The sequence below is a fragment of the Kryptolebias marmoratus genome, linkage group LG20 (genome assembly GCF_001649575.2).
Source record: "Kryptolebias marmoratus isolate JLee-2015 linkage group LG20, ASM164957v2, whole genome shotgun sequence".
Taxonomy (NCBI): domain Eukaryota; kingdom Metazoa; phylum Chordata; class Actinopteri; order Cyprinodontiformes; family Rivulidae; genus Kryptolebias; species Kryptolebias marmoratus.
In genome coordinates, this window is record NC_051449.1 from 5,656,341 (window position 1) to 5,669,533 (window position 13,193).

General features: G+C 36.7%; 1 protein-coding gene across 6 annotated transcripts in view; it reads right to left on the reverse strand.

Moving 5' to 3' along the window:
• Positions 1–13,193, reverse strand: part of LOC108232983 (guanine nucleotide exchange factor VAV3) — a 52,999-nt gene that overhangs the window by 8,732 nt on the left and 31,074 nt on the right. For 5 of the 6 annotated variants that reach the window (XM_025004825.2, XM_025004824.2, XM_017411150.3 and 2 more), the window contains exons 16-23: positions 12,051–12,152; positions 11,486–11,577; positions 10,771–10,793; positions 8,755–8,788; positions 6,447–6,577; positions 3,463–3,528; positions 3,181–3,215; positions 2,903–3,019 (exon numbers count right to left, since the gene is read on the reverse strand). In XM_025004825.2, the coding sequence (XP_024860593.1) occupies positions 2,903–3,019; positions 3,181–3,215; positions 3,463–3,528; positions 6,447–6,577; positions 8,755–8,788; positions 10,771–10,793; positions 11,486–11,577; positions 12,051–12,152 (600 nt within the window). The remainder of the gene's footprint in view (positions 1–2,902; positions 3,020–3,180; positions 3,216–3,462; positions 3,529–6,446; positions 6,578–8,754; positions 8,789–10,770; positions 10,794–11,485; positions 11,578–12,050; positions 12,153–13,193) is intronic. The other variant, XM_037982078.1, reaches the window with a different exon arrangement.

Here is a 13,193-nt window from a genome sequence, read left to right on the forward strand (position 1 = left end):
AAACATTTTAGTGCAAAGACATATTAGTATTACTTGTGAGCATAAACATGCATAAACATTTAAGCTACTCATGTTAAGGGACTTCCTGTTTTGCAGTGTTATGCAAAAGTCAAAAGTTTGGGCGAATAAAAGCTAAATATTGTGAATAGTAATAGTAATTGTGAATAGTAACTTTGAAGTTACTTAGAGTGAGCTCTGGGTATACATTGTATTGCAAAAATGTCCCTGAATTTCACTAAAATACAGACTAAATAGGACTGTAGTGCATATAACTCATCATCCATGTGATGATGTCCAGGTTGGACCAGAGACAGATGGGCATTGTAAATCTCCCAGTGCACTGCATAAAAGATGAGAAGAATACAGCCATGTTGCAATACATTATGAATATATGGGGAATCATACATTATTGATGTGTGCTGAGTTATAAGCGGTGCGATGCATAAATACAGATTAGGCTTGTTTCATGAAGTTCTTCTTTCCTTCTGCATGTTCCCAAGGCTGCACATACATACAAACACATACCAACTGACCGCTTGTAGTGTTTGACATTAAACAGTTCTAGTTGATTAGTAGGAGCTCTCTGTATAAAGCTCTATTATCTCAAACAGCCATCCCGATAAGGATCTTAAGCACTGAGACAGGCAATTAGGATTGGAGTGTTCAGACACTGGCCCCGTAGATCAAAGCTCTGAATGAGTAACGGTATGAGCCCACCGAAATAAATAGGCTGGAATGGTGTGTCACCGGCTAAAGAGTCTTAACATCGAAACACTATTTCAGAGTGTTCCCTCCATAGTTATAATCTGTTGCAACCACCATACCAGATCAGAAAGACTCAATAGGTCTTTCTTTTTTTTAAAAGCGTGAACAAGCTTTGATGTAGCTAGAAGAAATTCACTAGTTAAATAGACAAAAACGAAGGATAAGGCAGCACTTAACTTGTAGATAACACTGCCATTTATTGAAGCTTTATGTAGAGTATGCGATGTTTACAACTGTGTTTATAGCACTCCTTTGAAATGCATTTTGAGTTATAACCAAATAATTTGATAAAAGGCTATCAAGCACTCCTTGAATATGTACCAGACAAAAACAATAGACAGATGATAAAACAGTTAATTTAGTTTTACTTCATCTTAATGTTCTAGTTACTCAAAATGTGTGAACTGGGCCGACCATAAAGTATTTTAAAATAAATCAGTTTCTAGGTTTACACAAGTACAATTTACAAAGGGCAAAAAAGGGTCTTCATCATGTGAATTTATAGACATGCCTTCTCACTTAACTCCAATCTATTACCAGGCAAATATTTGGGGGAACGTTCCATTCAAAGTGGACTGATAAAAACCTATTCAGAGATTCATCCTATGGTTAAGTAAATTAGATTACAGCAAAAGACATTGCAATTATCCATATTAAATAATAACTAGTCATTATTTCTCAGGGGCAATATTTAATTATGTTAAAAAAAACACTATTTAAAGCATTCCTTTACATGTGATGTATTATTCTGTGAATTTATTAGCAGCATGATAACCCTAACACCCATCAAAAGGGCTGCTCAGTATATTGTTACTTGAATATTCGTTGGTTACAGAAATAAATTTATCAAAAAACACAACAAAATATACTGGGTTGCAAATTTTCTCAACTCACTGTTCAATATACTTTTGGAATAGTGTTTTTTTTTTTCAGCACATCTGTTTGGTTTAATGCAGATGTGGAAATCAAGAGACCAAGTCAACAATTTCATTTTTGCAGAATGGCACAGTACTTTATCCTGCTGAAAGAGGCCACTGCCATGAGGGAATAATGCTGCTGTAACTGAGAGTACATCAGCTGTGATAATGTTTAGGTGCGACCTATGTGTTAAAATAACAGCACATAAATCCCAGGATGCAAGATTTCCTCGCTCAGACCACCACACTGCCTCCTACAGCTACCTTTTCACTAGCTTTCTGCACAATGGAAAAGAAAAGATGATTCATCAGACCTATGTTCCATTGTTCAATCCAGTTTGGTGTCTCACATGTCCAATACAGACACATTCAGTGATGGATAAGACTCAGCATGAGCACCCTGACTGGTATACAGCTATACAGCCCAATAAGCATCAAGCTGTGGTGCACTGTGTGATCTGACACCTTCCTATCAGAGCCAATATAAAGATTTTGAGTGGTTTAATGACTTTTTAATGGGAACTGAAGGATCTGACCATCTTCACTCCTTACACACATCAATGAACCTTGGGCACCAATAATGATCCGGTAGCTGGTTCACTGGTTACTGTGCCCTAGATCACATTTAGGTACAAACAACAGCATACAACTCATAAGATGTGCTGTTTAGTAAAAGCTTTTTCATAACAGTTTAACCTTTGTTGGTGTTGTTCCCTGTCCATTTTTCCTTCCTTCATAGCAGGTTTCAGATTTTAATGTTTCTACATGATTTGGGTTATGACAAAATCCAAAACAACACATTTTCATTTGATTTCATGAAAAAATAAATAAAGGATTTTTTATCTTAAAATTTTAGCAAACCTACCTTTTTAGTTTAACTGTTTTGTTTCTGAACATGCATTTACCAATTACACAGTTACAATAATGTCTTGATATTTGTTGTAATAAACAAATCACCACAGAATATTCTTTATCTTCAAAATTACTCAAACATAAGGAACTATATGCCGTATTTTCAGATAACTATTGCGTTGAGGGGATTTTTTCATGTTGCCACTTTTTAAATTGCCACCTGATCAACTCTTGCTTCTCAAAAGAAAGTGACTTTGGACACAAACTGTTCATTTTAGTTTTTTTAAAACATTTATGATAAACAACAGTGAGAATTGAAGAAGATTTGGTATGAAGATAAACAGAGAGAAAGTCGTCATGTCACTCACTTTATACTGATGGCATATTCGTTACACTCTTTACTCCTGTGCCGAACTAGATATGTGCTATTTTCTCTGTCCATGAGCTCCACCTCAGCTTGGTATCTCTCCATTGGCCCTGCAAACCTGAACCATCAATAAACAACTACTGCACTTACACTGCAATCAATCATTCTGAATATGAAGATGAGAACAGTCAATACAGTCGATAACACGGTGTAAGAACACACTGGTTATCACACACCATCTCTCTCTGTTTTTTTTCTTTTCTTTTTTCTGCCACTTACCAGAGCTGTGCAGAATAATCAACAGGTTTTGGAACCTGGCAGAGAAATGAATTGTGGTTATTTTGTGTTTTAAAACAGTCAATACAGAGGGTGGAGGTCATTAGTGGTAATGTGATATTCAAGCCATATCTAATGGCTAAAACAAGTCTACACCAGTGAAGAAAAAGCAATTCTAAGCACTACATCTCTTTGGCAAGACATCAATAGTAGCCATTATCTGCTGAATGCATTGTAATCACACTAAATTTTGTCTTATTGATTTGGATAACTATGAACACTTACACATGGGCAAGGCCTCACAGCGTCACTTGGAAAGAAGCCAGTCTTGCTTGTTGCCACAATTTTGCCCTGCAATAGCAACCGCTTGTTAATCGCATTATATTTGTCTGGGTGCAGCCACACTTCTGCCTCTCTGCATTCTCCTCCTTTGCTCTTTCCCCTCCCTCTCTTGCTTCAGTAAATCCTCAGCAATTAGTGCACAACAAGCAGTGCATCTAAATTGCAGCCCAAGTTAATTATGGTTCAAACTCTGCCGGCAGTTAGATTTGTACTGCATCAAAACAAGGGCTTCATTTAACACTAAATAATGGATCTTATTCTGGTCTTTTAATATCCAAACAGTGTGAGCTCTGGCTCACGCTAAAGACACACAACTGCTTTTGAGGAAACCTGCCTGAAGCTTCCACAGGCTTTCTATGTAAATTAATGAATCGTTAAACAAACACGTAAAAGACAAACTTAAGTCTCTATCTAAATAAACCAAATTGGAAAAACCAATTAAACTAGTTTGAATATATAGAAGCCCTTAGTTTAATTTTGTATAGTTTAATTCCCTGTTGTGTAGACAGCAATAAAAAATATATATCAAGCTTGACATAATGTGAGTTTACAACTCTGAGTTTGAGGTCAATTTGAAGTCCATTGAGTGAACCTGAGAAGACAAGAAGTGGTAAGGGCAAAGAAAACTCCTCATTCAGCTTCCTGCCCTGTTTGTGCTTTTCTCCTCACTCCTCTTTATTAGAGTATGAAATGCTTTTTGGAGCCATGCAAGCCCTGGCAGTAACTAGATTGGAAAGCGAATCTTTACCCATCTCTATGATTCATTCTGTGTAATAACATTTCATCAAAGGTTTTTAGAGAGCCCTTCTCTATTTGTTATGCTTTCGATAAGCGTATGATAAAGATTAAACTTATTACTCTGTTGGCATAAACAGGCAGCAGCCAGAGGATCAAATGAAATTACAGTGATTGATTGTATTGTTCTGCCAGGGGGATGGGGGATAATTGCCTTCTGGGTAACAGGGGATATGAATTCTCAATGTTCTGTAATTCCATCCTCTGGCGCCACTGGGGACGCAGAAGATTAAAGGCACCCTGTGGACTTTTCATTGTAAACAAACAAGGTTCTGTTAAGATTCAGTGTTTCTCCCCAAATCATATTGTGTGTAACTATGAGACCTCTCAAACTTGTTGAAACGAAGCCATTTAGTGAATGCTCTAAAAACTATTTTCTATAAATTAAACTCTTTATCTTCTTTTTTTATTAGTACGTGCAATATTTGCAGCTGATTACTGCCACCAGCAGGTTTTATGCGTTACTGTAATCAACAGAAATGAAACGATTAAAATTTTGAGGCTTAGAATTTAGGCTGTAAAAATACTGTCAATAAAGTTTAGTTTGTCTACACAGATATGCTTTTTGTATGTCCATGTCTGCTTTTAAGAAAACCTATGTTGTGACTGATTTCTAAAATAAACACATTTTGAGCGTAGTCGAGTCAGAAATTATTTGGTATGGAGATTTCTAAATTAGTGTTTTTTACCTTTCCTTTAAATCTGTTGTGTAGCCTTGCTCAGTTGGTAAAGATTTAGGCAAAGTTAAAGAGCTCAAATTATTGCTAAAGCCAATATCTCCAACAGAAAACCTTTGTTGTTTCTGAATATTATACTATATTCCTATGTAAAACTGTCCTACTATGATGTTCATTTTGTCTAAATTAAAATATACAATACACTGAATTGCACTGACTAACTTAAAGACTTCAACTTCAACATTTTTGCCAGCCTTGCTGTTTCAGCAATGTTTCATGCTTTCACAAGATACTTTAAAAATGCTTTTTTATCAGCACCTCCCCACACACACACACTCACACACACACATCTTTATGTGAACACTAGTGGAACAAGCAGTGCAAACAATGTGGGAACCTGTTTATCAAAACACTGCTCTACCCCTAGCTTTTAGTTAAGCTGTTTACAGTATCATTATGCAGCAGGCATGGATACACAAATGTGTGTCATCACATTATTACTCTGACTATTCCCTTCCAGCATGCATTGTTACCATGGCAGCTAACAACACAGTGGCACTGGGTCTGGGCCATGACATTCTGGTCGCCATTCAACCAGCCTACAAGAACTCTCGTGGCATCCGTGTCCTCACCCTCCACCTTGTGCTATGTCACAACAGAGAGAAACATGAAGCAATGGAAATTGGGCTAACTGCCCACTCCCAGCCGTGCCGTTGGCAAAGACTGCAGTCTGATTGGAGGAGCACCAGAAGGAGGATGAGGCTTTAATGCCACCATAAAGTAGAGTTAGAAACAGCAAGGCAGGCTCCTGAAAGACCCTAGATAACGCTATCCTTTTAAAAATAGATAAGGTCAAATACCCTGATGTCGTGAGAGGGTTATTAAATGTGCCAGGACATGAGGTTGTGCACCACCATTAAACCATCCACCAGGGGCTGAAGTGTTTTGTGTTTTATTGTTTCACTGTGACATGCCATTATTCAACCGAAGCCACTAATTGGTTAGATCATCTTATGTTGGCTCAGATTCAAACTAAAGAGTGAAGGACAGGACAGCTATCCCATCTGAAATGTAACTGGGGTCCAGTGGAGTTAAAACAAATCTTCTCATTTTGGTTGACCCCATTGTGATATATTGTAGCTCATCTTGACAGCAGACAGAATATGATGAACAACCACAGCCCAATATGCAGTTTATCCCAAAACAAAATAAAGCATCATCATAGAGAGACAAATTTTTGACGTCACTATACTTGTGCTTTTTAAACGTTTCTTTCCTTGTCACTAAGTGGGAGTTAAGGCGCTTGACTGAAGATAATTTGCAGCACAGATTCAAACTTGTGACACAGCAAAGGTATTGCGAGTACCTCACTAACCAGGTGAGAGCTAACATGTTATTTTTTTCATAAAGTCACAGATGTGGACATAAAACAAAAATGAGCCGAATGGCACACACCTGCCACCAGGAGCTTTGCAGGTCAGCAAACATCAACTCAATGACATCCCCCGCATGAATGCTTAGCGGGGGCCCGCACTGGGGGCTGGGGATGCCGCTGTAGTCTCTGATCACAATCATCCTTGGTAAACCTGGAACACAGGGAACACAAACATGTTCCACATTTTCTGCATTTACCTCTGAGTTTTATTCAGAACACAGGACATAATTGTTACTTTTGCTTCATAGATGAGAAAATTGCCACTTGTCCCTTTTAAGTAAACCAAGCAAAAAAAACCAAAACACTACTAATAACATCAATACATGTAGGTGACAAAAATTAATAAGAAAACTGGACCATGCAGGTTAAGACTAAACAGAAATAGTTTGCTTATTTTTCAAAAGTGATATAGGTATGCATTTTTCACCAAGACACCAGGTAAAATGTGGAGGTAAAATAAAACACCTTTTAACACCACTAAAGCAATTCAGTCAATCAATCAAACAGTTATCCAATTATTATCTTTATAGATGGTATTTCTGGTACAAAAAGTGCCACTTTTACAAAGCAAGAACAATAAAAGCAATAAAAACAATAAAGCTCCCTAAAATGCCACCACCAGTAGATATATAGATATATCTGTTTACACATCCACCCCTCAGCCACTTCATTCCATCTGCACATTCGCTCCCCAACCTAAATATGAAGCCAGCAGACCAGCCGAACAGACAAGATCAAGATGAACTAACAGACATACCCACATAAACACAAACCCACCCAGATTCAAAAACAGGAGCAGAACTGGCGAGTAGGGGAATTATGAACAATAAATTTTGTGTCTCAATGCACTTGGCATGAGTGATAGGTGGCATTAATATAGCAGTGTACTGACACACCCTGGAGTATAGTCTTACATCATACCAGCAAAGTGAAAAGTTAAACAACTGGAAGTCAGCAAAAGCAAGTTTTCCTGGAGGAAAGTTGCTGTTTTAATCTAGTTTTCAGTGCTCTCAGCACCTGAAATATTTTAGTGTATTTTTTTCTTCGAAATGTTTGAATGCTACTATACAGAAAGTTGGGCAGGAAACCCCATGTCTCCCCTGCTGATAAGTGTGTTTGTGAAGAAGTAAATATAGGGTAATGGAAAAACCTTAAGTGGCTGACAAAACTAGAAATGCACACTGTAAAAATGTGGTCCATTTAGACAGCAGAAATTTTAACAGAATATATGACAGTAAATAAGGCAAAAATATCATATCGAGTCTTAACGCAGAAATCCATTTATTATTCTTATTATCTACACAGAAAACTCACCTATTACCTTCATGTTATTGGTTTCATCACAATTGACCCCTGACGCATACATAAATCTGCACTAGCTGGCAGTCTTTTCTGATTAAAACCTAAACCACCAAAGTGGCACCCCCCCAAAAGCAGCAATTTACTATTACAGGAAATCCATCTCTTTGATTCCTGAATGGTGCAACACCAATCTTTCCTCGGCGTGGCAGACTAACACAGCCACAAGCATGGGGCTAAGGCTAAGACTAAACACCCCTGCCAACTTAAAAGACACAGCCACTTACTCTCCCCTGACTCACATATCTGGCCTGCTGCAGACAGATCACCCTTCCAGCTCAGGCTCCCCTGCAAACCAGCCTGAGGAAACTATTAGCTGACTGTGACCTCAGATGAATGGAATATCTCGCATTCATGTTTTTAATAAGAACAATAAGCATGGCTGTCTTTCTCATAAACCCCTTATGGAAATTGATTTATCACACAAAGGTTCGGCTCAGCAGTTGAGGCTGAGGCACACAGATTGCTGGGAGAGCTTTTCTGCATTTCTTTCTCTGCATTTCTCCTGCGCTGCTCGCATAATGATTCCACCCACTTCAATTCATCTCTGTGCCATCAAGGGTTTAGGAATCATGGCATGAGGTGAGAAAAGAAGCTTTTTTTTTTTCTCTGCTCTGGTTAGGAATTTCTTCTACATATTTTTTTTAGACTTTGTCAAATATTTGTCTATATTTATTACCAATTTCTTCCTGTTCACGTTCAATGGGGGGGGGGGGAGCACAGTTCAAAACACTTTAAGATTAACTTTAGGCCAATATCTGTTTGTTTCAAATTTCATTTCAAACCAATTTTTTGGTTTATTAGATTAGGTTTAACTCTGATATAAAGAACAATTTTGGTCAGAATAACCATCTCTTTTTTATTTGTGCTCTGTTTGTGTTTTGCAGCATAGCTCAGATAAAAAAAAGAATACCTCTCAAACCCTCTGCAGGTTAAAAAAAAGTGCTCAAGTGGTCATACCATACTGACCTGAGTCTTGTGGTGTTGTGTTGTCCTTTGAATACTGAGAGAAATTTGGGGAAAAGAGAGAGAGAAAGGCATGAAAATAATGAAACACTGTGGAGAAATTGATAAATATAGAGTAAGAGGTTCTTAGCTCTTGTACAGGAGCAAGGTGACCTAAAAAATGAGTCATACAATCATCTTGATGGGTTTTATTCTTTAGATGTTTGGTTTAGACATTTTTAAAGTTAGCCATAAAAAAAGAGTTTTGTTGTTATTTTGTGGGGTTAGGGTTAGGGTTAGAATAAACGTTGAATAAACGTTTTATCTGTCTTCTGACTACAAAAATGAGAGTAAAAAAACTGACCCAGCCTCACTTGATCAGTAAATTAATTGGTTTGTCACATTTACTGTGAAGTCAAAGGATGGTTTCTGGTCATTAAGGATTTAAAGGCCTGCTGCACGAACTGATGGCTGGTATGTGGTATGAAGATTGCCTCAGAAGTACCTGTGGACTTTTTTTCAGTGTTCAATTATGATTTCCTGTCAACTCTGACACTTATTAAGAGTGTTCCACCTACTTTACATTTTCAAAAACCACAGTGTAGCACAAAGACCTGTGATTTGCCAGCTGGTACACGATGACAGGAGTCTGACCAAACAGAGCTCCTGCTGCTGCTGCTCTGGCCCGATCCTTATTAAAGTTGTAAAAGAAAAGTCTTTCAATTAGATGCGACTGCTTCAGATTGAGGCCAATATATTAAAAATTGACTACAAATGACAAAAAATTCTTTGAATCTTTTACTGTATATAATTTGTCTTTAGATTCAGTTATTTGTTGTTTCTGAACAAAAAAAGAATAAATTGGTGAAAATTGTTTTTTTGTTTTAACACAAATGATGCATTATTCACTCGCAGTGTAAGTCAGATGAATAATTTGTATGCATCAAGCAATGATCATTAAGAATTGCATTCAAAGATCACTGCGAATGAATTATCACAGACAGATAATAGATAACAAGTATTTGTTATGCTATTGTAATCTATCTGCAAGCATCTTTGATCATGAGTGTATTCAAGTTTCCAAACGTGTTTACCATATCTTTTATGCTGTGATTCATGGGAATTAATTAGCAAAAGGTTGTTGTTTGTAGTTATAATCGAAATACTGTGTGATGTGAATAAATACTTGATAATATAAATGCTGAAAACTTGTCACTGAATAATCAAATTAAGCATTGCTTTGCGGTGAATTTGGCAACTGCTCCAGAGCAGGTATGATTATCCAGCCATGTTTAAATAACAAACTTTGGTGATAGTGAAAACTCAACATAGACATCTAAACTATTAATCTCATCTTGTAAGACATCTTCTATGTACTTATAAAAACACAAAAGCTTATAGTCAATTGTGAAAAGTCAACAACAACAGGAACTCCTAAATGCTGCTGCCTCTGCTTATGATGCTTTGTTAGTGTGATAGCTTGAAATTCATCCATGACGATATTAGACACTAATGATGACACTCATCATTTTAATGAATATATAATCTATCTTAGGGATTCATGCAGCTTATTAATTCTGCTGCCCTTGTAGAAACAGCCACAATATCCTGCCTGACTAAATAGTTAAATTATATTATGTAAAACTTACATTTATATTTATTTTCCATGTTATTTATATACAAGCTCTGCAAACAGGTTCTGGACATATTACAAGACTGCCTCAGGGAAAGAGGGCAGCACTCTGGAAAAATGCTTGCATTTGTTAACGAAAACACATATTAGCACAACTGTTGCAAAAATAAAAAATAAAAAAAATTAGCATTACCCTCTTCTGCAGAACTTTAACAATATAATGTGTTCAATGGTATATCAAAATCACTTGATTAGCAAAGTTTTATTAGTGCTGATGAGAAATTCTTCTATAATCTCTCTCTTTGGCAACAGATACGACTGGATGGAGTTCAGATGGTACTTTTCACCCTGTTTACTGTGTTAGCGAAGATGTCTGAGTCAAAGAAGAGAAGGAGTTCAGGTCTTACCTTGGGCCTTAGCTTGACAGGATCTGCAGGCAGGTGAGAAACATACACAGTGAGGGGAATACAATATGAGACTGTGGTGGCTTCTTGACATACAACCTCAACTGTCAACCTCTGCTGGCCCTCATCACGGCCTCTGAATGCATAAAAACCACAGTGCTTCTGCTAAGGAAGCTTGTCAAAAGCCAGAGCTGGCTTGAGATGTCTGTAAATTCAGTGAGGATGAAGTACCTGAAAGCACCAGTCAGGTGACACAGACACAAGGCTAGACACAGAATTCAAATTCAACCAGTCCCACATTTTTACACAACTGTTAAATAGCTAAGAATGTGACAAGTCGGAAATATATCATGCTTAATTTCTTAATATAGAAATTTATATAGAAAATTATAAATGAGCTAAGAGAAAATGGCAAGTAAAGGTGAACGTTATCCCATCTACATGTATTAACGCGAGGATCTAAAAATTAAAATTAAACATTGTCAGCATCCCTGCAGATAGATTACAATGAGTAATTTAGAAGATATTATAAAAAAACAGTCAAACAAGTAAAGATATTTCCTTCACTTGAAAAATGATAAACTGGTCAATTTTATATGAATATAACTTTAGATTTCAATATTTATTGAGCATAAGTATCTTGAGGCCTAAAGGTCGCCAAAACCTTTTCAATTTAGTGTAAAAAAATAAAAAAAAGTTCAGAAGATCTCCTCCTCACCTGTTCTCCCACAGACTCCAAGCCGACCCAGACACTCCTTATGAGCCCCCAGGCCACATTTTAGACAGCGATAACCCTGGTTAAAGATGCCCCTGGAGACAGTAAAATACTGGATATATTTCATGTACAACAGCGACCAGAAAAGAAACACCTTGACATTTAGAATTCTCTGGCTCCTGTCACATTGTCAAGATAAGTGAAATGACACGGGAAATGTCCTTCAAGTTTTTAGAGACCATAAAACCTGCACTGTGAGCTCAAAACAGGGACAGCTAACAGTCTGTATGACAGTATATTAGATATTTACTTTCAGTCAACCTCAATAAGTTTTTTCAGTCAGGTTAAGGACTTTTTTTTTTTTTCCTTGAAGTGCTTGAGGAAAAGTGACTGAGGACTAAATTATAAAATGTCATTGTGTTCTTTTCTTTTCTTCTTTTCCCTCAATGTGAAAAAGATTATTTATCTAGGAGCACAATCAGTTTGCTATTCAAGCACATTAGGCATAGTAACAGTTCAAGTTTACCTTCTTTACTGGGTGTGTACAAATATTTAGCCTGAATCTTACCTGAGCAATAGGTGACAGTAACTACATGATGTGATTCTTTCAAACGTGTGCATCTTGAACTGGTGAGAGTTGTGACTGGCCTTTTCTGGTCGGATATTTGATCTAACGCATGGAACAAAAAGAAACATTTGGTTAGGTATTGAAAATTACCATTTATTAAAAAAGAAATGTATACCTAATTGTATTGTTTGATTAAATATTGATAAAATCACATACAAAATATGACTACACGTAAAAGGAAATCAGCTAAAAATGTAACTGAAATCAAGTTAATTTTTTTCAGGTTTTTAGTCTCTAAATTTAATGCATTTAAAGTGTTTTAAATGCTGTGTCAGCACGAAAGTAAACATTGGTGATATTATTTTATTGCTGGACGTAGGTGGGCCAATTATATAAGTTGGATTAGCATAATATATTTAAGCCTTTCCCACAAAAAAATGCAGTTTTTCCAAAACAATCAGTTTTTTTTCTTGTTTGTAAAACTATCCTCATAAACAGAACTGTTTCAAGAAATGTCTTCATGCACAAGATACACAGAAAAAGGCCCCAAATTATGTAGTAACTACTCCAGGCCTGTATGTGGCGCTGTAACGAACAAAAATACACCAAAAACAGGAAACAAGGTGTAAAGCATGTTAGCACAACACAACAGGAAGTAGGTTAGATTAGAGGCGGTGCTATGATGTCATTGTTCATAAAAGGTTAGCTGTCCACACAAAATTACAAGGGTGTTTTTGTTATCAAAAATACCATTTTGTAGCTCCTAAAATGTTGTTTCCATGTGGACGCAACACTAAAATTATTATTTTTTTAAATAATTAAAAAATGACGTATTCATTCAATCCTATCGTGGACGAACTCTTACTTTGGCCAAGAGGTGCCTGAGTTGCTGGATTAAATTTTTGAGAATTCCTTCTGATGTGTCTGTTTAAGAAATATAATTTAGTTTCTAGATGTTCGAAAGATATGCTTTGTAAAAATGGGTCCAATATTTCCTTCAGAAATTAACAAATTAACCAAATTTATGCTCGCATTCATTTCCTCAGTTGGAACAGTTAGGCTCAGGATCTGCTGCTGACCTGCATTCAGAGGTGAAAACAGGGGTGGAAATTAAAAATTTTGTCCACCACCCATAGTGGCTGG